General features: G+C 49.2%; 1 protein-coding gene across 2 annotated transcripts in view; it reads right to left on the reverse strand.

Annotated features, from left to right (window-relative positions):
* The window catches only part of LOC147462642 (Zn-dependent exopeptidases superfamily protein), a 126,679-nt gene that overhangs the window by 27,710 nt on the left and 73,754 nt on the right, over window positions 1-25,215 (reverse strand). For both annotated transcript variants that reach the window (XM_086484708.1, XM_086484716.1), the window contains 2 exons: window positions 10,131-10,250; window positions 9,879-10,046 (listed from right to left, as the gene is read on the reverse strand). In XM_086484708.1, coding sequence (XP_086340834.1) covers window positions 9,879-10,046; window positions 10,131-10,250 — 288 coding nt within the window. The remainder of the gene's footprint in view (window positions 1-9,878; window positions 10,047-10,130; window positions 10,251-25,215) is intronic.

Below are 25,215 nucleotides of genomic sequence, written 5' to 3' on the forward strand. Positions count from 1 at the left end.
ACTCCCCTCCCATATTGTCTTCACATTGTACTGCTTAGTTTAGGATCCCGCAGTATTTATATTTTGTTATCCTAGTTTAATTTATTTTGTTAATCTGACTTTGTATCAGATACACCGCATTGTAACTTTCTGGTCTCATAGGTCACTTTGGCCTTTTGAAGACGTTAATATAACATTTCATTTCATTTCTCTCTCTCTCTCTCTCTCTCTCTCTCTCTCTCTCTCTCTCTATATATATATATATATATATATATATATACAGTGCACCTATTTTTACATATGGCCAGGAGACTGCGGAGTATACAGATGCATACACCTATCTTGGGGTAGTCTTCAATGGACCAGCATTTTCATTGAGGAGAGCAGTAGAGACTAGATTGACGAGACCTTATGCAGCCTTGGGAGGTTTGGAGAAGATGTGTTCGCAGGCTCAGTTTCAGGAACCTCGAACAAAGCTTAGGCTTTTTGACACTCTAGTGGCTTCAACTATGCTCTATGGGGTTCAGATTTGGGGGCCCTCAGTCAACTACCAGGGCAGATCTGGTAGCACTAATGGATGGAGATGTATGGAGAGGCCTCTAGTCTATATGATCTCTCGGATGATTCGGGCTAAGGCCTCAGGGCCACATGAGATTATTCGGGCTGAGCTAGGTGCCCCTCCTCTAGTAGTTGAGGCCCTTACTAAATCAGTTTCCTTCATGCATAATTTATGGGACCTTCCCAGAGACAGATATGCTCGGCTAGCACTTGAGCCATCCCTACAGCTAGCGCTACAAGGGGACAGCATGTTGGAATGGGCAGATGACATCATGGTCCTCTGGCCCCTCTCTTGCCCCTTGTCCAGCTTTTGCCTCTCACTCTCTTGTCGTCTTGCCCTTAGGCTCTCGCCCTCACCACGCTGTCCAGCCGTTCGCCCTTCGTCCCTCTCGCCCATGGCTACTTGCCATTCGCCTTCACCCATCGCTCGCCTTTTGCCTTTCGACCATCACTGCCTCGCCCTCGCCCTCGCCCTCAAGCCCATTGCTGCAGTACACTTTCACCCTTCTCCATTCAGCACACGCATTTAAAAATTTTCCATTGGCCCTTAGCCCTCGTCTTCTGCCCTTCCCTTGAATACTGACCTGGCCTCTCGCCCCTCTTTATGGCCTCTCGCCCCAAGCTGTCTTCGCCAGTGGCCATCTTTCACTCTTCGCCTTTCTTTTTCTCGTCTTCGACTGTTTTAATTCAACCTACATGGCAGTTTTAAGTGCAGCCCAGCAATTCAAATTATTAGGCGTGCATCCCAGCAATTTTATTTTATTTTTTGCAAATCTCACAATATATGAGAGTTTATATTAAAATGAGAAAAATTCTTACTTTAGCACCATGCTCAATTGGAGCCATGGCCACATATATTCCATTGAAGACTATAGTTAACCCTCACAATGTCATGGACTTGACGCAAAGAGTTATCCACTTCCATTCTCCAGAGGTTCTGTTTTTTCCAATCCCTTGGATAATAACCTTGCTAGCTTGGATGATCTATGCATAGCTGGCTCGAGAGAGATCATGGGCAAACGCACGGCCATTCCTGGCCGGGGAATGGACTTTACAATGCCTGAAACGCCGGAACAGCGTTCTAGCAGGCCGCAGAAGCAAGAAACGCCCCGAAACGTCTGGGCGTTCCAACAGACAGGCACTCACCGGAACGACGGGACCGGAACGGCCAGTCAACGGACAATTCTCGACGCTATAAACAGGCAGAAATGAGCAGATCCTGGGAGTCTTCTTTGTGGCGGCCCTTATAAATCCCCCCCCCCCCCCCCCACCCCCAACCCTTTCATTCACAAGTGCAACAAGCTCTCAAGCTCTCTCTCTCTCTCTTGCTATCAAGCTCTCTCTCCCTTGAGGCTTGCTCTCAAGCTCTACCCTCGGGCCTCAAGCTCTCAAGCTCTCTCCCTTGGGCTTGCCCTCAAGGCTTCAATGGAGTCAAGCCTCTCTCTCAACTTTCAAAGGGTTCCATGTGTTCTTAGTAGACGCCAGGCACCGGGCCTCTGGCCACTGCTTGCCCCACTGTTTATTAAGGGGGGCGAACCAGTCGACCCTATGCATCAGGCCTAAGTAAATGCCCTTGGTGTGTGGTTTAAGAAAGTGGCTACTCTGTGGCCATCGACAGGTTTTCCACTCAAATTTAGGAGCGCTAATGGGCATTATTAGACTGCCCGAGCTATCTAGAGCTCTGTTAATCAATAGCCTCTCTGTGCCATTAAGGTGGAACTGGGTAGCCACCAGGTCTGCCTCTCTCCAATTCAGGCTGATGTCGTCCCATAAATGGGTAAGACGCTGCACTGCTTTGTTGTACACCTTTCCTAGCAATTTCCCTCCAGTAAGGATTCAAAAGTAGCCCAGCTACTGAGAGCGCCAAGGGGACCAGAGTGATCTAGAGTTCTGGAAGTATCTGGTAATCTCCCCCCACTGCAAGACCTTTGTTGCCTTGTTGCACTTGAGCACCATCTCTCCCGTAGTGCCGCTCATCTTCAAGTGAGTCCACTGAGGGGTAAGAAGTTTTTCATGAACTTCAATCCCTTTCCACACACCTCCCCCTCCCCCCCCCTCTGAGTAGAGCTTCGCTCGGTCCATCAAATCATCTGTACATATCTAATGGGGGGAGGGATTCCCGCCCCCCCTCCTTGCGACTCGTCAACACCTCCTCTGTCCGGTGGTGTGCCTTGGAGCCCTGCGCACTCAGCGGGAGAAAGAATAGCCTGCGCGAAGAGAGAGAAAGAGTGAAACCGGCCCGTAGGGCGGTAGGCGTTGGCTTTCACCCAAAATTCTTTACTTTATGCACACACACAGAGCACTTTGCAAAGAGAACCTGCGACGGGAATTAACACTTAAACACACACACGGCTCGGAAGCTAGAATGCTCCGAGCAGACGCCGACAACCTGTAGGCCCCAAAATTGGCGCCCCTTTCGGTATTTCTTTATTCTTTAGGAGGGTAAATTACAAGGTAAGGTCCTGGGAATCCTTCACGTGTATCCACCTAAATACCATTTGATTTGGCCAAATTTCGGCAGCATAACAGCCCCAAAACTTGCGCGTAACCAATTCCCCTGCTGAAACTCGCTTGCACTGTCGTATACCCTCTGATTCCAGTCCAAAAACAGTAAATTCAGCACGCTGTATTTACTATATTTTGCCCTGTTTTCAGCCCCAAACAGTCCCCTAACTGTCCTTTGCCAGTGGGGCACGATTCCCAATGATCCTGGCGTCCGTATGGCTGAAAAACAGTCAAATTACAGCGCATACACAGCGCTGATTTTGCACCTGTACGGTGAGGTTATGACCCTCACCAGTGCCTGCTTTGGAGCAGCAGTTAACTACCCCTGTTCCTGCTCAAGGAGGCTCTTGCCTCAGCACAAAAGCATGAACCCACACAACTGTACATCATTCAAATGAGTAGCCCTCTTGTGGGGCATCACATAACTGCACGTAGGGGAGAAAGAGAGCAGTATGTAGCATGCAGGGCATCACTCCCGTCACCATACTGTGCATAGAGGGAAAGGAAGCACTCCATAGCTCTTAACCTGTGACAAGTTCTCAATGAAGCATCCTCCCAGCATAAATCGAGCGCCCCCTCTGCTGCCCTTGACCTGTAATGCATCTATGAACAAATAGATGCAAAAAGGGGAAGATTTCCATGGCTGCCAAAACCTGCGTATCGCTGACAACGCAGCAAAACAGCCCTGTAAACACGCATCTGATGCCTTCCAATGCTGAAAATGAGCTCCTTGGACCTAGGCAAAGTCATGGGAAGCTCAAAAATGGAGAGAAATGGCTGAAAATCCAAGTTAACAGCCTCCAAAACTGCTCTCAAAAGTCAGTTACGGGTTCTGTTCTCCCAGACTTGGTAAATTGACCACAAAGTGCCACTTGGCACTCATACATACAATTTCCCCGCATTGGGCTTCCTGCTTAAAAATCTCTTAACTTGTGCATCAGTTGACTTTGCAGCAGAGTACTAAAATGTTCCCTTGGTCATACCGAAGGTAATGACGCGAACACATTTCACGGCCCAGAATAGCAGTTCCCTAATTTTTAGGAGATGCTTCCGTCGGGCTCCCGCTGGTCTTCTGACCATCTATCCTCATTGGGACTGCATCCAAAAGTGCAATGTGGCCCAACTGTCGGATACTTTCTGTTGGTGATCCCACCTTGACTTTATGCCTTTATTGAGTTCACTTCCTAGTATCCACCAACTTGCTAAGTGCGACGGGGGGGACCTGTATGATCTTGCTCTGATCCTAGACATCCTCTTACTGTACGAATTCCAGTGCCGACCAACTTCCCGTCTGCGGGTGAAACTACCGTTCACATTGGCCATACAATGTCCGACCATTTGCAACTTCAAAAAGAGGGTCTCAAAAATAAAACAAAAATCATTGGAAAGAAACCAACAACTAAGGTTAGCAATTGCCACGTCCTCGTGACATACCCCCCTCTTGAAATCGCAAACGTCCTCGATTGCATACCATAAATACATGCCATAGATGATCTTGTCTGGTAAGCACCCTTTTATCATCGCATGTATCCGCAAGAAAGACTGTCAAAACATATGTACAAATGACTTAATGAGACCTTCATACTTTTGTCAAACTGTACACTGCTGTTGCACTGAATCCATGAGTACATTTGATGTGCTAGCTCTATCATTACCCCTCATTTGCAAACATTGGGTTGGGACATACGTAGGCTGTAACCCAAAGGCCTCAAGGTAAAGCTGCAATACATTTGGTGACTCTGACAGTTCATGCTCTTCCATCCACTTTGCATCCATAGGTGGATAGTTCTTGAACTTCACCATATCATCTTGCAACCTGTTCCTTAACTTTTACGTGTTGCAAAAGGCTCTTGCCTCTGCAAACGAACATAATTCCACAACCTGACGTACCACCCACGACCAAGCAAGCTCAAATTTCAAGATGATTTACCAATGCGTCATAGAATCCAAGCAATCGCCTCAGAGAATCGGCAAGCAGCATGTCACCTGGCAAACCCACATCACTCCCGCAGGAGATCTAGTGGCCAATCTACCACCGTGAGACCTCTCCCTATCTCATCTTGGTTCATACTTGCAAACCCTAAAACGCAGTAGAAAATCAGCCCTAATTTGACCACTTTTTGGCAGGGCGAACATGCGGAATTTCTTGTCTGTCTTGTAAAGAGGAACCCTCTTCCATAATTCCATTCCCTTTGTCGGCCATAGTGTAATCCCGTATTCCTGCACTGTGTGTCTTTACCCTGAACAATCCAGGCTCACTCTTTGAGGAAAAAGTGATTGATATCCCGGCAGCGAAACCATGCAACCGGCCCGTAGGGCGGCGGTAGGCGTTGGCTTTCACCCGAAATTCTTTACTTTATGCACACACACAGAGCACTTTGCAAAGAGAACCTGCGACGGGAATTAACACTTAAACACACACACGGCTCGGAAGCTAGAATGCTACGAGCAGACGCCGACAACCTGTAGGCCCCAAAATTGGCGCCCCTTTCGGTATTTCTTTATTCTTTAGGAGGGTAAATTACAAGGTAAGGTCCTGGGAATCCTTCACGTGTATCCCCCTAGATACCATTTGATTTGGCCAAATTTCGGCAGCATAACAGCCCCAAAACTTGCGCGAAACCAATTCCCCTGCTGAAACTCGCTTGCACTGTCGTATACCCTCTGATTCCAGTCCAAAAACAGTAAATTCAGCACGCTGTATTTACTGGTTTTTGCCCTGTTTTCAGCCCCAAACAGTCCCCTAACTGTCCTTTGCCAGTGGGACACGATTCCCAATGATCCTGGCGTCCGTATGGCTGAAAAACAGTCAAATTACAACGCATACACAGCGCTGATTTTGCACCTGTACGGTGAGGTTATGACCCTCACCAGTGCCTGCTTTGGAGCAGCAGTTAGCTACCCCCGTTCCTGCTCAAGGAGGCTCTTGCCTCAGCACAAAAGCATGAACCCACACAACTGTACATCAGTCAAATGAGTAGCCCTCTTGTGGGGCATCACATAACTGCACGTAGGGGAGAAAGAGAGCAGTATGTAGCGTGCGGGGCATCACTCCCGTCACCATACTGTGCATAGAGGGAAAGGAAGCACTCCATAGCTCTTAACCTGTGACAGGTTCTCAATGAAGCATCCTCCCAGCATAAATCGAGCGCCCCCTCTGCTGCCCTTGACCTGTAATGCATCTATGAACAAATAGATGCAAAAAGGGGAAGATTTCCATGGCTGCCAAAACCTGCGTATCGCTGAAAACGCAGCAAAACAGCCCTGTAAACACGCATCTGATGCCTTCCTTGGACCTATGCAAAGTCATGGGAAGCTCAAAAATGGAGAGAAATGGCTGAAAATCCAAGTTAACAGCCTCCAAAACTGCTCTCAAAAGTCAGTTACGGGTTCTGTTCTCCCAGACTTGGTAAATTGACCACAAAGTGCCACTTGGCACTCATACATACAATTTCCCCGCATTGGGCTTCCTGCTTAAAAATCTCTTAACTTGTGCATCAGTTGACTTTGCAGCAGAGTACTAAAATGTTCCCTTGGTCATACCGAAGGTAATGACGCGAACACATTTCACGGCCCAGAATAGCAGTTCCCTAATTTTTAGGAGATGCTTCCGTCGGGCTCCCGCTGGTCTTCTGACCATCTATCCTCATTGGGACCGCATCCAAAAGTGCAATGTGGCCCAACTGTCGGATACTTTCTGTTGGTGATCCCACCTTGACTTTATGCCTTTATTGAGTTCACTTCCTAGTATCCACCAACTTGCTAAGTGCGACGGGGGGGACCTGTATGATCTTGCTCTGAGCCTAGACATCCTCTTACTGTACGAATTCCAGTGCCGACCAACTTCCCGTCTGCGGGTGAAACTACCGTTCACATTGGCCATACAATGTCCGACCATTTGCAACTTCAAAAAGAGGGTCTCAAAAATAAAACAAAAATCATTGGAAAGAAACCAACAACTAAGGCTAGCAATTGCCACGTCCTCGTGACAAAGAGAGGCGGCCGAAGGCCGCCGGCAATACTAGTGGGTCATAATAGCCCATGCCTGGTTTTGTTTCGCAATCGAGACCACAACCTTGGCACACAGGGCCTCCGCATGAACAGCCGGGTTGAGGATCCCTACCCCACCTTGCTCTTTGGGTCTAGCAACTACGTCCCATTTTGCTCATTGCCAAGGGGTCGAGGCTTTGGTGTTATTTTTCCATAAAAACCTTTTGACTGGTTCCAAGAACTCTTTCGAGTTACTTTTGGCTATTTTGAGGAGCGGGTTGACAAAGGCGGGATCATGAAGGAGTTTATCACTTTGACGCAGCTAGGGAAAGGCAGCAACACATCCACCTTCTCATCTTGCTCCTGACCTTTTCAAGGACCCACTGGAATCTTTGAATATGCGTTAAGCCCACCCCCAGTGGAGCTCCGAGATGCCGAAAGATCTTACCTCTGGAGACAATCTCTCTTGTCCAAAAAGATGGGTCAAATGATTCGTTCTCCGTCAGAGAAATCAGCCTTGATTTATCAAGCGTACAACCTGTGAGACATTTTTTAGAAAACCGAAGGAAGCCAAAACACCCCTCTGTGTAGCTACTCATCGGTTTCCCTCTCTACGCAACAATACAAGAGGACAGCACTATCCCTGCACATAGCCTGATTCGCAGCTTCCTTGGTCTCTAACAGCCTCCAGCATCACACAGACAAAGAGGCACTTCGAGAGACAAGAAGATCTTGCAACACGTTCAAAGTATATGAAGGGCAAAGAATTCAAAGCTAACATATGGGGATTTTGCAACTGTATCTGAATGTGCTTAAAATATAAACATTCTATTTCACCTTGCGTAAAATTTTGCCCAGTGAATTCATTATCTATGGCAGTTTTCCCTAGTTTTTACAGAGTCAGTATTTCACTATACTACCACTCTCCGAACGGTGAGTGGTCTTGTGGCAGGCAATCTGTAGCAAGGCTACAGTGTCAATTGCACGGGAAAGGCAGTTACGGTGGTCGTGGTTTCACACTCGGTGGACCCTTGTCTAGACAGTGACACGTGGCAGGAGTGGTGGTCTAGAGGACACTGTGGCTAGTTCATCCCCACCACAGTTTGGAGATAAGTACAGCTTGACTATCAGGGATATTTTGAGTTATACAATGGCTGCCCATAGGGTGTACATATGCTCAGTTTGTTTTAGTCTTGGTAGGCTGTTCTAGATGGTTTTATGAGTTTTGAGTCCAACGTCATGTGTTCAGTCTAGCACCACACATCTGCACTCTCCCTGTACATTGGAGCCTCGACACCTCCATTGTACCCTTGAGTCCTGGGCTTGGAGCTGAGTGTGCTGCCAGCCAGAGTCAATACTTGTTCCATGAGTTAGTCAAGCCCCATGCTGTTCGGAGTCTACTATTGAGTCATTTGAGTTCGCTCTGTTGTTTCATTGTTTACGGTGTTTTCATTCCATTGGAGTGAGGTTTTATGCACATTGCACTGAGGAGCACCCACAGTAGAGAACACGACACACTAATATTGCTACAGTAACAAAAGAGGGTGGATGACCGGAAAACGAAAGCCGGGAGGGGGGGGGGGGGGGGGGATCTGATGCGCGCCAACACAATCGCACAATCACGAGCAGGCATGGGCAGCGTGGCACCAACCATCAGCATGAAATATAAGCTCGTGCATAGACAAGCGATGTTGTGCCACGGCACGTACACAATGTGCAAAAAAATGTTCACCTTACTTTTTATACTTTTTGATACATGGGATCTTCAGAAACACAATGTGCAAAAAAATATTCACCTTATTTTTTATACTTTTTGATACATGGGATCTTCAGAAATGTTGTAATTAGCTGTGGATTGGATTGAAAGAACAATCAAGTAAGCTCTACTACCAATGAAACCGACTGGCCCTCCAAAGGTAGGCAATAGATGACTACACAAACTTGATAGCATAACAAGAACTGCAAACAACTCACACAAGACAACATTTGCAAGAGACAAGGGAGGCACAGTTCCTCTTTGATTGAGATGCATTGGACTTCGAGGTAGAGGCCCCTAGCAGTATTTTATATTTCATTATATCGAAGATCAAGAAAACAATACAACTGCTCTTTGCTCAGAAGAGTCCACTCTTAAAATCTGAGTACAACGGACAAGCTGGTGTTTACAGCTCTTATTGCTAAAAGCTGCTACTCACAAGGCAATTCCTAAAAGCAACTCATCTGGTCAAACAACTTGCTACACAAAGAAATCCAGGTAGGGGGCTTTAAAAAAAGTATTTGAAATGGGAGCCACCACGTCAGCGCCAGAACTGCCATGTCGACAAGTCCATACTTGCATGTTTGATACAGCCTCTGTCAGGCCTTTAGGCTAGCCATGCCATCATTCGGCAACAGTGCGCCAGACAAGATCTATCAGGGGACTTCTGTGTAGATTGCAAACGAGCTCACCCCTCTTCAGTTAAAAACTCGAGCATCAAGTTGGCGAAATCAAAAAGCAAGTAAGATGGGAAATGGAGAATGTACAAAGGATGTCAAGCTGTGATACAAAATTTCATCGCCCCGTCGCCAGATCCTTCTTATTAAAATTGTGACGGTTATATGCCTCTATTGAAACAAGAATGGGATCTCTTTAAGAAGATAGCTCTTGAGTGATTGGTTTTCTTTGCCCCCAGAGAGAAATGTACTACAAATGATGTGTCCGATTTTTCCTATAGGTCGACTATGACCTCTAAAGGACATAACTACAGATTCTTATCATCTTTCATTCCCACACACTGATGCAAAGATGCAGCAATGCTAGGCACGCAAGCATCCACACAAAGTCTTGTAAAGCTGGAATCACTCACAAGAATGTCAAAGAAGACGCTCTCCATCTTTGACGATGGTTCAAATGTACTCTTGTCAGATCCAATCAATGGTAACTTTTCCGATATTGAAGCTTCCAATAGCAATGCCAATATATTGTCTCCAATATGTTGTAATGAGCCAGGTGTCAACAGCTCTATCTTATCATTCTTCATCAAACAAACAAAACAGTTGGCAATCCACAGTAGCTTCTGAACCCCAACGGGGCCAACTTATTAAGCACAATTACATACCTTAGTATGGTATACTGCTGCATTCTGCATGAAGGCAAAATCCAGACCGGACAGATTGGCTACTTCTTTGTACACTTGAAAATCTGTTGCTGACTTTACCAAACCTGAAAGGAAAAAATCCTGAATAACCAGATTGCACACTTCAATACATATAAGAGAACTTGCATCAACAAAAGTATCTAAAATGCAGGTAGAGGCATGTTTTTAAAACAAAAAGGCACATGATTTAACACGCACGCGCGCACACACACACGCACATGTCCAGGTAGAGGCATGTTATTAAAACAAAAAGACACATGATTATAAAAACACACTTTTTTTTTTAGTACTATCATTTGATTTACTAATGGGAAACCAAAACGAGGAAAACCCATAGAAAACATTACATGCAGTAAATCAAACACAATCAAAGTAGAGCTCGTAGTGAAAAGGGGAGAGTTCATCCAAATCCCGAGCAAATTTAAGTGACTGGCGAAGGGAGTTTTGAAGAGGAAAACATAATCCACCTGAACCTATTTGGAACATGAGATAATTACGTGCTTTCTAAACTGTCCAAAGCATCCAGAATCTAACCCAATCGAAAAAGTAAGCATATGGCCGAAGCAGTGGCGGAAGCACTCCAAAAATCCAGAAACATCGGCCAAAATGTATCCCAAAAAGAGGATTGCGAAGACATGTAGAGATGGAATCCACAAATCGCTGCATGTGAGAACAAAACCACAACAAATGTGGAATATTCTCAGTACTGGCACCACAACGAACGCATCTTGAGGAGGCCATTCCTCTCAAGTGAAGAAATTTACGAGTTGAGAGAACCCCGATAATAGATCTCCATATGACAATCGCTCATTCAAGTGCCACACTTTTATAACTTTGTTGCGCCACCATGTAGTACCTTTATCCATACGTCATACCTTATTTACAGTGTTCCTCTAGCCAAGGAGATGACTGAAAATGGCAATATACCTCTTTTGCAGATAAAGAGAGGATCAAGGATCCTGCATAATGCCAATCACAAAGTCGATCCTCAACGACAAGTGACGGAATGGGAGATCTAGAATCAACAATATCCTTGATGATCTGCCATGTGTGTCTGTAATGCATTCCAAGACCAAGAGTAAGAGCAGCTTGTCGAAATGAGAGTACATGCCCATCATTATCTACAACATCCGATATCACATTAATGCCTTTCAAGGAGAGAAAATATGCATGTCTTGGAGTTGCAGTTGTTGAACAAGGGTTTGATCGACAGCCAAACTCTCAAAGTCTAAGCGAATTGCCACTCGTAGCATCCCTACCCTCGCATACTGCTTTGTGACTTGTTTCCAATCCGCTACCAGACTAGAAGCAAGGGGGCAGCCTTGAATTGTAGCTTCAAACTTTCCAAAAAAAACATCCCATTAGAAAGGCTGCCAATGACCAAAAGTAGGTGTAGAAACCGCATGAGAACACAAAAAAGCAAACATGAACGTCCAAGGCTATTTTTGTTCTACCAATACCAATAACAACGTGGCCCTCCTTGCAGTACCATGAGCACATAAATGTAAAATATTCACACCACCACACTTCTTTGGAGTACATATGCAAGTAGTCGCAACCCTTTTTTATGAGAGCAGGTAGACCAAAAATGATCCAAAATCCGAGACATGAAAGCACCAACGAGACTCGAGTTGGCCAATGCATCAATGGTAATACATGCCATCAAGATCAACTACTCGTCGATCTTGATCTTCAAGGCTGGTTGCTGCTCCTGCGCGCTCCCCTCCCCCCCCCCCGCCAACTCCTGCTCCCCCTCGCCATAGCCCCCCTTCGCCTTCGCCTTCGCCTTCGCCCTCACGCTGCCCCCTGCCTGCGCGTTGTCTGTCCGCAAGCGCTGCTGAGCTTGCACCCAGCCTGCGCGCAGCCCAGCCAGAGTGCAGCCCTGCCCCTTGCCCCCCTCTTGCTCCCTGCCCGCTGCCCTCGCCTCTCCAGCCCCTTATCCTCACCCCCCCCCCCCCCCCCCCCCCCCCCTCCGAAGGCCTCGCTTGAATTGCATGGCAGTGGATTCTCAGTTGGATTCTTCTTGCCGAGCTCTCAAGCGTTAGCCTTCTCGTCCGCCCTTCTCCTTCAGAGCAGCAGACACTAATGGAGGCTCATGCTCCACCTCAGAGGGACTTCTCCGAAGCCCCCTCGCCCGACTCCGCTGAGCCCACCATTCGACTTGCTCTTTCACCCAAAGAGCAAGCGAGCCCAGCCGCAGAGGTAGAGCGTTTGCAGGCGACCACGGTCATTTGCAAGATTCTCGGCACCCGACCCAGCAGACGAGAGCTTCGTGACCTTCTCCAGGCCCGCCTTCTCGCAGAGGTGGGCAAGATCTTGGATGTCCAGATTCTCGAGCGGGGATAATACCAAATCGAGTTCGAGACCTCTGAGATGGCTTCCAAGGTCATAGCTATGAGACCACTGGCCATCCGAGCATCACGCGCCCACTTTCAACAGTGGCGACATGGTTTTGACCCGACTTCGGATGTGCTAGTAGAGGAGGCAGACATCCCCATCTCAGTCTGCTTTCCGGGTTTACGGAGGGAGTACCTTACACTTCTCTCCAGGATTGGCTCCGCCATCAGGACTATCCTGGAGACACCTCGTACGGCAGTATCAGTAGCTGCCAAGGCGGCTGGCATCCCCTCAGTTCGAGTTTTGGTCAGAGATACCCACACGCTCCCGAAGGTCATCCTTCTGCCTCGGGTGAGTGGGGGTTAGTTTAGACAGAGTGTGGACTACTCGGGTCTCCCGAACCAGTGCTTCATTTGCAGACAGATGGGCCACCTAGCGAAGGCCTGTCCACGACGGAGGCCACGACCTGAGCCTCAGCCTGAGCCCCAGCCTGCCAAGGCTAGGCCGCAGCCACAGCCAGCGGCACAGAGCACAGATTCAGAGTCACCCTCCGAGCCTAGGGCTCCAGCGGAGGAGGGGTGTGGCAGCAGGCCCGTGGCCGTCGACGCCAGGGGCCACAGAGACAGCCTGGCACTCAGAGTGGCCCTCAGGTGCCTACTCAGAAACAGTGGGTTCCCACGGGGAACCGCTTTGGTCCTCTTGAGCAGGAGGAGCCCCCTACGCCAGCCTCCACCTCCGCTTCACCCTCGCCAGCCGTCCCCCCTTTAGAGTTCCCCTCCTCTTCATCCCCCCCCCCCCCCCCCCGCCCTCTGCTCCCGTCCACTCCCCCCCACCCCGCCCCTCTACCTCTTTCGCCCCACCCCGCTTTTCCTCCCCTTCGCCCCCCCCCCCCCCCCCCCCCCCCCCCCCCCCCCCCCAGCTCCTTCCCCCCCCCTCCTGCTCCAATTCCACAGTCGACGCAGGAGACTGGTCCCTCACCGGTGGCTATGAGATCTATTGGCAGCGCCTTTGCCACGAGTCGCCTAGCGAGAGAGGGTCAGCCCTTCTTGCGGCCCTCTCTGCAGATTCAGACATCTTCCCTTGCAGCTATCCCTCGTGGTCTGACGAGCATTGACCTCCGACGCCACTGGGATTTCTTCGACTACGGGTTCACTCGCTTTCTCGGCGATTCCGCAGCACACCATGAGGCAGCCTACTCCAGGGTCCATGCTTTGTTCCTCGCCGCTAGGGGGACAGAGACCTTGGACTCAGCAGTTGGTTTCTCCTTCCCCCTCTGTGGTAGGACTGAGACAGAGTGGTCCCTCGGCTCAGTGGTGGGATGGCTGCATACACAGGTTCTCGAGTTTTCTCACCACATGGGAGAACTTCGAGTTACACATTTGCTACAGACTTTGTAGCCACTAGCCAAGTTTGCGTTGACACCCCCAGCCCCAACAGGATGTAGGCACATTGTGGTGTACTTTTTTGCTGATACGCAGTGTTTGACTTGCTATGTATACATTCATGAGGACTCCTGGATAGAGGAGGTTGCTTTACGCACGGCTCGCTCTGCTTGGGCTCGGGCTAGGCACTCACTACAGTCTCGCCTATCTAGAGGACGCTCGGATGCGGACTACTCCCCATCCAAGCCAGCCTCGAAGATAGCCCGTCTTGCTGCTGCGGTAGCATCTGTTCTCTCTCGCTCCCGATGAGGATCATCTCGTGGAACGTGCAAGGATTAGGTGGACCCCAATTTCAGGGGCCGATTGCGTCAGGAGCTTCAGCGTTGCCTTGTGGGAGGAGAGATTGATCTCCTTATGCTACAGGAGCACCATCTGTCCAAGAGCCGCATTCGGCGATGTGGGCAGATGTTGCGTGGACGATACGATACCTTTTGGTCAGCTGCTTTTGGACCTGGAGGCATCCAGGGTGGGGTATGTATGACTATTGCGGACTCATTGCTGCAGGCCATTGTGGGCAAAGGGATTACTGTGCCAGGCAGGGCTCAGTGGATTACTATGCAGGTTCGGGGTGGCCTTGTGGGCTTCCTGAATATCTATGCGCCCAATGTGCCGAGTGCTCGTGCAGAGTTTTGGTCACAGATTGTTGAGTCTTTGCCACAGACTGACCATTGGTGTGTAGGAGAGGACTTCAACATGTTGGAGGACCCTTCTGATAGGATTGGAGGCAGCCATGCTACTGTGCATGGAGTCGAGTTAGCAGCCTGGGAGAGGTTGTGTATGACTTTGAGGGTCTCGGATACATGGCAGCACTCTAGCTTTGTGAGGCCTCCAGAGAGTCTTGCCTTCTCTAGGTCGGACCGCAGAGTGGGAGGAGTGAATCTATCGCGGATAGATCGCTTCTACACTAGTGACCACTTCAGTGACTTGGGGGGATCAGTGGGCATCCTTGCAGGGACATCCTTCTCGGACCATGCACCAGTGATCCTCACAGTGGCAGACAGGCAGAGGAGTGGGAGCACGATGCTTCGCATCCCAGAGCGGGTCTTGTTGGACTCAGCAATCAGAGAGAGGGTAGAGGCTCTTTGGAGAGAGGGCATGGACAGCCAGGCTCTGCCTGCAGAAAGAGTGTTCTTAGGCCTAGCTCAGCTTAGCCACTTTTTTCTCCAGGAGTCTCTTGCTCGACGGGCTGCAGCGAGAGAGGAGGAGCAGCGTCTCAGACGAGGCATTGCTTCACTACAGAGGATAAAGGAGCAGCATCCACACAGTCCATGGTTGGAGGAGCAGTTACAGCAGGCTCGACAGGAGCTTGCTTGCACAGAGGAGAGGCGTCGTGAGTTTGCCTTTCACCCGACAGGCATCTCAGTGGACTCAGGTGGGAGACAGAGTCACAGGTGTTTTTTTTGAGACAGTGGGACCTCGACACTCGCATGCCAAGGTCAATCAATTGAGGAGACCCGATGGGTCAGTTGTTTGTGAACCCGAGGATATGCGTGCAGTTGCTACTGACTTTTACCGTGAGCTACTGTCGGCTGAGTCCCAATCAGAGCGGCAGGATGCATGCAAGGAGCAGGTTTGCGCACAGATGCCTTGTCTTGTGACTGAGGAGATGCGCCAGAGGCTAGAGATGCCTCTTTAGCATGGGGAGCTGCACACGGCTCTTAGGGCCCTCCCTCGTGGTAGCTGTCCAGGTGAGGATGGGCTGACTCCCAACTTCTTCTTGGAGTACTGGGACCTGCTTGGCCCAGATCTTTGTAGTACCTGTCAGTACATTCTGCACACAGGAGTGATGCCGGATAGCATGAGTGCGGGTCTGATTTACCTCATTCCAAAGGAGGGTGGCTCCTTGGATGAGATTCGACAGTGGCACCCCATCACCATCCTCAACTAAGCCTACAAAATTCTTGCCAAGGCTCTGAGTTTGAGGATTCAACCACTTTTGGAGAGCCTTATACATGGGACTCAGACAGGTTTTGTCAAGGAACGCAGTATCCTTGACAACACCTTCACTTTCTGGGAGGCTTCTGCCCTGGCACGGCTCCGTGGGGAGAACTTTGTGATTCTTCTTCTCGATTTTGAGAAGGCATACGACAGAGTTGACTGGGACTTTCTAGAGGGCACTCTACGCAGGATGGGCTTCTCAGATGCTTGGATCAGAGGGGTGTCAGCTTTGTACAGACAGGCTGACAGTCAGGTGCTTTTGACAGGAGGTAGAGGTGAGCGCTTCATGCTCACACGATCGGTCAGACAAGGTTGTCCTCTTGCCCCCTTTCTCTTTCTGTTCTATGCGGAGGCGATGAGCAGATTTTTGGTGTCACAGCAGGTTGGCCTGAGGGGCTTAGCACTCCCTATACGGGGAGATGAGCTTCTGGACACTAAGTTTGCCGACGACTCAGCCTTGTACTTAGAGGGCCAGGAGGCCAATCTACACAGATGTGAGCAGGCTTTGGAGACCTTCTGCTGTGCATCGGGCGCACTGATAAACTAAAGAAAGACAGTGGCTTTCTCGGTTGCCGGTGCTCCTGTGCCAGAATGGATGCCAGGAGAGGGTTTCAGGTCGTTTCCTCCAGGGACTGCAGTTCGGTACTTGGGTTGTCAGGTTGGTTTGGACTTGTCCCCCGAGCAGCAGATTGCTCCTCTTCTCCTGTCTATCAGGAGAAAGCTGTTACATTGGAGCTCAGCACGACTTTCGTTGGCTGGTAGAGTAGTAGTAGACAACGAGGTGTTGTTGGCGACTATGTGGTACATCACTTCTTGCTGGATCTTCTCGAGTTCTTGAATGAGCCAGGTAGAAAGGCTGATCAGGAACTTCCTTTGGTCAGGTCGTGACACTCAGATTGCCCGAGCCAAGGTGGCTTGGTCGGTCATTACACTTCCTTGTTCTCAGGGAGGGCTTGGGATCATTGATCCAACACAGTAGAGCAAAGCCCTTCTTGGGAAGTTCGTCGTCAGAGGACTTCTTCCAGGCGACGAGCCCTGGAAGGAGTTCTTGCTACAGAGGCTTCTCGCCAAGGTGCCTCAGTCAAGAGGCCCTTGGCAACCTTCGACCAGATGGATCTTTACAGAGTTGCGCCGAGTTGGTTTGAGTAGGAGACTGGAGGACCGATTCGCTGTGAGTTTGCTTCGATCTCACTTACGGCGTGGCCTAGAGCAGACACAACCGACATGCACGGAGGAGCGCCTACGGCAGCCCCTCGTTTGGAACCCCATGGTTAGCACTCAGAGAGGCCACTTGGTTGGGAGTCGGTCTCATGTTTCTTGGGGTCCCATGGTAGCAGGTCCGACGGGCTCTCTAGGTGACTGGCTAGAGTTTACAAGTTTGTCAGAGGAGGTGCAGGGTGTCCAGCTAAAGGGCATGCGAGGGGTGCAGAGCATGTGTCAAGACATCTCAGAGTCAGTTCCAACTGAGTGGCTCACGCCTCTCGAGCTAGTAGCACCCCGGTGGATGGGAGCCTTCACACGCCTGGAGGTTCTCATTTCAGTCAGGGCCTCCTCAGAGACTGTCCCTACCTTGTTCTTCGAGCTTCAGGGTGGGGGACGATTACAACGAGTTGCAGTAGAGGCCCCGCAGGTAGCAGAGTGCTGTTTCCAGAGGATCCGAGTTGTGGACATCTATGGGAGGACTTGCGTTATAGACCCTGACCCAGCAGCTGTTGAGACTGGACACTGGAGGCTATGGGCTTGGGAGTGTTGTCCACTAGCACGAGTACAGTGGGATCCTGGTGAGCTATGGAGGGACCCCTTCTCTTCTGCAGACCGCCCAGGAGTCCCCTTCTTTCAGTACACTGTTCGGCTTGGACGTCATATACTTGCAGCACAGAGAGAGGCCCACCCCGCTGCAGCACGTCATTGGTAGGAGGAGGGCCTCACAGTCGAGTTCTTGGCAACCTTTTGGCAGAGGCTGTGGGACTCCAGACAGCCGAGGCGCGTCACTTTGTTCCAGTGGCTGGTTGCACACAGAGCCACAGCAGTAGGGAGCTGGCTTGTGCATAGTGGTCTCTCGGCCGCATGTGCAGCCTGTGACCAGTTGGTGGAGAGTCAGCGTCACTGTCTGTGGGACTGTCCCTCGGCCCAGCAGGTGTGGCTACGAGTTCTTCCGCTGATGCCTGCCCTCTCCACGGCTCGACAGTACACTTGGGGGGCAGCGGCTTGCTCCACCCTCACGGGCCTGGCACTTCAATTTGAGCTATCTTCCACCAGCAGGATGATATGGATATAGGGGTCCCAGCAGTTCTTGAGACAGGACACTGGAGGCTATGGGCTTGGGAGTGTTGTCCGTTGGCACGAGTACAGTGGGATCCTGTTGAGTGGCTATGGAGGGACCCCTTCTCTTCTGCAGACCACCCAGGAGTCCCGTTCTTTCAGTACACTGTTCAACTGGGACGTCATATACTAGCAGCACAGAGAGAGGCCCTCCCCACTGCAGCACGCCATTGGCAGGAGGAGGGTCTCACAGTCGAGTTCTTGGCAAACTTTTGGGAGAGGTTGTGGGACTCCAGACAGCCGAGGCAAGTCACCTTGTTTCAGTGGCTGGTCGCACATAGAGCCACAGCAGTAGGGAGCTGGCTAGTGCATAGTGGTCTCTCGGCCACATGTGCAGCTTGTGACCATTTGGTGGAGAGTCACCATCATTGTCTTTGGGACTGTCCCTTGGCCCAACAGGTGTGGCTACGATTTCTTCGGCTGATGCCTGCTCTCTCCACGGCTTGAGAGTACACTTGGGGGGCAGCGGGTTGGTCCACCCTCACGGGCCCGGCACTTCAGTTTGAGCTATCTTCCACCAGCAGGATGATAGTGATGCAGGGGGGGCGACCTACACTCCAGCCTGCTACAGAGCTTACTCCACAGGAGTGGTGCAGTGAGAGAGAGGAGTGTTGGGAGCTCATCAGTGGCCTAGCTCTCTGGTTCATCTGGCAGGCCCGCTGTTTCCGCATCTTTGAGGCTCGCCCTGTGCCACCAGCAGAGACTGTTCGTAACTTTTGGCTAGAGCTGATCCATACTCTCAGAGGACAGCTTGAGGGACTACAGGGCAGCTCCGACCGCATGCAGGAGCGCCGCGAGGCTTTCCTTCGACTTTGGCGCCTTGGGCCTTTTTACACCATAGTCTAGGGGGTGCTAAGATGGCACTACTGTCCACCTGTGTGGCTCTTCCCTCCTCCCATCTCTTGATTTAGCCTCATTGTATATATGCTGTTTTTTCATTGGGAGAGTCTCCCCATCATGCTTGTTGTAGCCCTCTCTTGCAGAGGTGGTTGTAGCCCTATGGGCAGTTTTCATTAACTAATAGAAGGATCTTTTTCTCGGAAAAAAAAAAAAGTGATTATTAGCTTTACAATAATGGCAACGCATAGGAACATGTGATTTAGCACTCACAGAAGAACCATGAGAAGTTGCTACATTGTTGTTACCACTTTTTCTTTGCAGAGCAATAAAGGCCTCTTTAACTGCACGTTGTTTAGCCTTGTTCTTTCTCGAAAGTGACTCTTGCAACAAACAGCAAAGTGCATAATGCATCAAACTTGACAACATCAGGATTTCCTTGAGTCAAAAGTCTCCAAGTACTAGCAAAAGTCTGGTAAGAATCTAGTAAAGCATCAAGAACTGTTTGCACAAGGGAACTCTCAAAAATGACTTCGCCTGCAGAAATAAGTTGCTCATTTATATCCTTTACATCGGCAAGGAAAGTGTCCATCTCATCTTCGTCATGCATAATCTTCGACTCCAGCTCTTTACGCAGCAATGCGATTTTAGCCTCATTGCGACTTGCATAAAGACCAACCAAAATATTCCAAGCTTGTTTGCAGATTTAGCCAAGCGAATGTGAGAAGTAATAGTGCGCTTCACAGATAATGCAATAAATGCATGAGCCTGCACATCTCTAACATCCCAACGAGCTTGCTCAGCTGTAGGTAAAACAGCTCTAGCAGTAGCAACCCTGCCACCAAAGCCTGCAACATCCTCAACATTGCCTGTATCCATAGAACCAAGACGTACATCGATGTCCTGCACAACATTCCGAACGCCCTTTGACACAAGGACATTTTGCACCATGTAAGCCCACATATGGTAATTGTCCCCATCCAATTTATCCTCAGCAGCAAACATCTTGAACACATCTATGTTGTTGTCAACCATGGCGAATGCCTGCACTTGATATAAAAATTATCTGAAAAGAGGAGAAACGTAGCGAGACCAATACGTGCTATATTGCACAAGCCGGCCGTCGAAGACTATAAGAGACATGCTATGCAAAAAATGGCACTGACATAATGTCTCCACAAAATGATGAAAGTGTCTGCGCAGTACTGTTTGTAGTGGAAATGGAGGCCGAAATGAGCCTAAATGGAAAATCTCACAAAAATTTGAGCAAGTGAGTAGGCATCTGCTGGCGATGCTCACGACTAAGCCCGAGAGGACGCAACCTGCTCTGATACCAATTGTTGGAAATAGGGTTGAAGGGAAGCACACCCACCTTGCAGAAGACAAAGGAAGCTCAAGGCACACAACAGAGAGTAGTATTGCTTAGTGCACAACGAAAGATAAGTTAGCCCTAGAACGATGGGTGTAAATACAATGCACGGGGGAAAAAACCTCCTAATGAGGGATAAAATGCCCCGAAGGTCCTAAGTGTGTTCACAAACATCACTACCACATATGTATGGCAACAATTTTACACACACATCCCCCCCCTCCACACCATCAGAACAGCATGGAGCTCATGCATTCTCACGATTCTACTACCCTAAGCATATAGACATGCATATACATCCCTAGTGATAGAGCTTCATCCCCCCCCTTCTTTTTATCTTGTACCCCCCATGGATCCCTATACCATACATGGTCTTTTAGTCTTACTTTTGCACCAGTTTGGATCATTTTGTCTTTTCCAATAGATAGAGGACATTTGATTTGTCTCATAGGCGTCGTATAGACATATAACCTTTTTTTTTCCCGAGAAAATGATCCTTCCATTAGTTAATAAAACTGCCCAAAGACCACAATCACCTCTACTAGAGAGGTCTAAATCAACAGCAAGGAGAGACTCTCCCAATGAAAAAACAAAATATGTACAATGGGAACTGAATCACGAGATGGGAGGAGGAAAGAGCCACACACGTGGACGGTAGTGCCATCTGGGTGAACACTAGACCAAGGTGAAGAAGGGCCCTAGGCGCCAGAACCGCAGGAAAGCCTCTCTACGCTCCCGCATGCGATCGGAATTGCCTTGGAGTCTCTCTAACTGGCCCCTGAGAGAGTGGATCAGCTCCAACCAAAAACCACGAACAATCTCTGCCGGTGGAACAAGGCGAGCCTCGAAGACGCGGAAGCATCAAGCCGCCAAATGAACCATAGTGTCAGTCCATAGATGAGCTCCCAACACACCTCTCTCACTGCACCACTCCTAGGCGTTAAGCTTTGTGGCAAGCTGAAGTGTAGGTCGACCCCCTGTATCACGGTCATCCTGCTGGTGGAAGCCAACTCATACTAGAGCGCAGGGCCCGTAAGAGTAGCCCAGGTTGCAACACCCCACGTGTACTGTCGAACTGTGGAGAGAGTTGGCATACTTCGAAGAACCCGAAGCCAAACCTGTTGTGCCATGTGGCACTCCCACAGACAGTGTCGCTGACTCTCCAAAGGATGACCACAAGCTGCATGGGCTGTCGAAAAGCCATTGTGTATACGCCAGCTCCCAACTGTTGTAGCTCTATGTGCAACAAGTCACTGGAACAAAGTGACTCTCCTTCGTTGTCTGGAGTCCCACAACCGCTCCCAAAAACCTGACAGGAACTCACCAATGAGATCCTCCTCCTGCCAATTCAGTGCTGCAGCAGGACGAGCCTCCCTCCGTGCTGCCAGTATGTGACGCCCCAGTGGAACTGTGTACTGAAAGAAAGGGATCCCAGGGTGATTGAGTGAAGAGAAAAGGTCTCTCCAGAACCACTCTCCAAGGTCCCACTCCACTTGTGCCAGAGGGCAACTCTCCCAAGCCCAAAGCCGCCAATGTCCTATCTCAAGATATGTGACACAGGTCCTCCCTCTGATGGCTAAAACTTGTATTCTCTGAAAGCAACACTCTGCAACTTGAGGAACCTCTATTGAAACTCTGTGAAGGCGACCTTCACCCTGGATCTCAAAGAACATGTGAGGTCCGGACTGCGAGCAAGCCCAAACTGCGATGAGGACCTCCAATCGCATGAAGGCTCCTATCCATCTAGGAGCTGCTGTCTCTAGTGGGGTAAGCCACTCCACTGCTAAGGCCTCTGTAATGTCCTGGCACATGCTCTGCACACCTCTCATACCCCGTAGTAGTTGGATGCTCTGAGACTCCTCGGACAAACCTAAAAACTATATCCAATCACCCCAAGAGTGCGGGCTTGACTGTCCACCGTGGGGCCCCAAGAACCATGAGGCCTACTACCAACAAGGTGGCCTCTCTGTGTGTTGACCATGGGGTTCCACGAGAGGGATTGCCTCAAGCAATCCTCCGTGTAAGTGGGCTGATGCTTCTCTAGGCCACTCCTCAACTGCTTCCAAGATCTAAGCAAGCTTATAGCAAAACGGTCCTCTAGCCTCCTATTTAGACCAACCCTGCGCATCTCTGTGAAAATCCACCTGATGGAGGGGCTCTAAGGGCCTCCAGTATGAGACACCTGAGCTCGAAGTCGATGAAGGAACAACTCCTTTTAGGACTCCTCCCCTGGAAGCAATCCTCTGACCACAAACTTCCTAAGAAGGGCTCTGCTGTGTTGTGCTGGGTCAATGATCCCTAGCCCCCCTGAGAATGGTAAGGTGATGACCTACCAGTCTACCTCCTGGGGACATGAAATAATTGCACTGCTTCAAACTTTCTTAAAAGATCCTTAACTTGGCGTAGTTGACCAAGTAAAACCTGATTTTTACAAACCCAAGTGCCGTTTATCTGCTTTATCAAAAGCAGAGCATCGCCAACACATTTAGGCGTTGAATCCCTTGCAAAACACACTGTTCTAACACAAGAATTAAAGGTACATACTCTGCTTCGTTGTTGGAGTGGGAGTGTAATAGCTGCCTGATGGAGATATCCTTTCATGTTGTTCATTGAAAATGACGATGCCAGCTGCAGATTGGTCCACTGTTCTCTTATATACTTCGTCAAAGAAAAGAGAGTGAGCTCTTTCTAGCTTAGGACTTTCTACCATTGGTGTCTCTTCTTTTGCTTCCGTGTTGACCTTCAGCTTCTTCTCATAGTGGCGATGAGTAAGAATACCTGCTAGACTAGCCCTGTAGGAGTTTTCTACTTGCATGGTGTAGTCAAACTCTTGTAACCTTACTAGCCATTTAGAGATCCTAGATGAGACATCCATGTGTCACATTACATACGGAAAAACCTCCTCCATTGTCAGAATCACAAAGGGTCTAGGCAGTAGATAGGAGCGGAACTTTGTGGTAGCAAACATTAGTGCGAGCACCATGTGTTCTACTGCGGTGAATCCCTTTTCTGATGAGGTCATGACACGACTAGAGAAGTAGATAGGACGCATGAAAGAAGTTTGGGGATCCTTTTGCATTAGTACGGCTCCAACTGTATCACTTCCTACACTGGGGTTCACATAAAATGGCTCGTCCCATCTGGGGGGTGAAATAGTGGGAAGCGTAGCTAGGATTTGCTTTACCTTGGTAAATTGCTGCTCATTTTCTTCACTCCATGAGAAGACATCCCTCTGGGTGACTTGTTGTAGAGGGAGAACCACTTGAGATAGCAAGTGAATGAACCTGCTTAAGTATCTTACCTTCTGAAGGAAAGAAACCAATTGCTTAGCGGTGGTGGGTGATGACAAAGATACCAAAGCTTGAATCTTGTTAGGGTCAGCCTCAATCCCTTTTGCTGATATTACATGGCCAAGGAGAGTAACTTTGCTTTCACCAATGTGACACTTATCCACGTTGAGCTGGCCACCCAAGGTTTGCAGCCTGGTCAGGCCATTGTAGACTTTGCTCAAATGGAGGGAGCGTGAACTATAGATGCAAAAATCATCTATGAAGACCCGTATTGACGTTCCAAAGTATGGTTGGAAGACAAAAGTTACATAGCGCTGGAATGTGGCCGGAGCATTGGTGAGGCCAAAAGGCATCACCCTAAAAGCAAAGCATCCCCAAGGTGTTATGAAAGTTGTCTTTTTCTGGTCTTCTTCCGCAATGCTAATCTGAAAGTCTCCTGAGTAACCATCACATACTGTGTAGCGCTCATGACCTGCCACTTCATTGAGAATTTCATCTTGGAATGGGAGGGGAAAGTGATCCCTCTTTGTGGCTGCATTGAGAGGGTTATAATCCACACACTCTCTACTTGCCATTCTTCTTTGGTGTGACTACTACTGGAGAGACCCATTCGGAGTCTTCGACGGGGTAAATGAAACCTGCCTGTAGCAAATTCCTCACTTCTTTGAGTAGTGCCTCTTGTTGGATTACCCCAAGTCTTTTGAGCTTTTGCACTACGGGTTTACTTCCTTCCTTGAGTTTTATGCGGTGTTGTACTACTGTGATTCCTGTGATCTTATCATAACCATAAATGAACAATGTGGTGAAGTTACCTAGCATGGAGACATATTTCTTCCTCTCTTCATCGGTTAACTCATTGGAGAGCATCCGATGTAACTTACTTGTATCCTCAAAGGATTGCGTACCTGATGGTTCCTCTCGGTTTGTCGGGGGTGCTTCAAATTGTGTCAATCTTTTTGGGTCTTTAAGGATGACCCCTATCACTTCGATGTTACTGTCACTCTCTTCAGTTGTTGTTGTCTCTTCTCCTGAGGTGGATGAATAGTCACTGGTGGACTCATCTTTTGAAGCCTCCAAGATCATGTTGCGTTGCTTCCCAGTCCTCATGTCGTAGAATATGGACTTCCCTTTAGCGTCCTTCATCTGAATCATTCCGGTACTCCAGTCTTGCTTAGCTTCCATAGCCATGAGCCAAGGTCTCCCAAGAATGATAGGGTAGCCCTCCCCTTTGTGTGGCATGACAAAGATGTCTACCTCCACTTCTGTATTGAATGCCTTTACTTTGACCGCATTCACAATGCCTACGCATTTCACTCTTACGTTATTTGCCATTTTGGCTCGGCAGGGTGCCGGCCTACTCACCTCTAGGCCTAGATGGTGCATCATTTTTTCACTCATGACATATATTTGCGCGCCACCATCTATGTAGACGTTTGAGATTCGTTGCCCCTTGATGTGGGCGTCCATGGTTGGTAGGATGTCGTCGAGATCCCTCCCAGAGATAGCCCCAG

The sequence above is a fragment of the Adiantum capillus-veneris genome, chromosome 2, assembly GCF_014529385.1.
Source record: "Adiantum capillus-veneris isolate H3 chromosome 2, ASM1452938v2, whole genome shotgun sequence".
Classification (NCBI taxonomy): Eukaryota; Viridiplantae; Streptophyta; class Polypodiopsida; order Polypodiales; family Pteridaceae; genus Adiantum; species Adiantum capillus-veneris.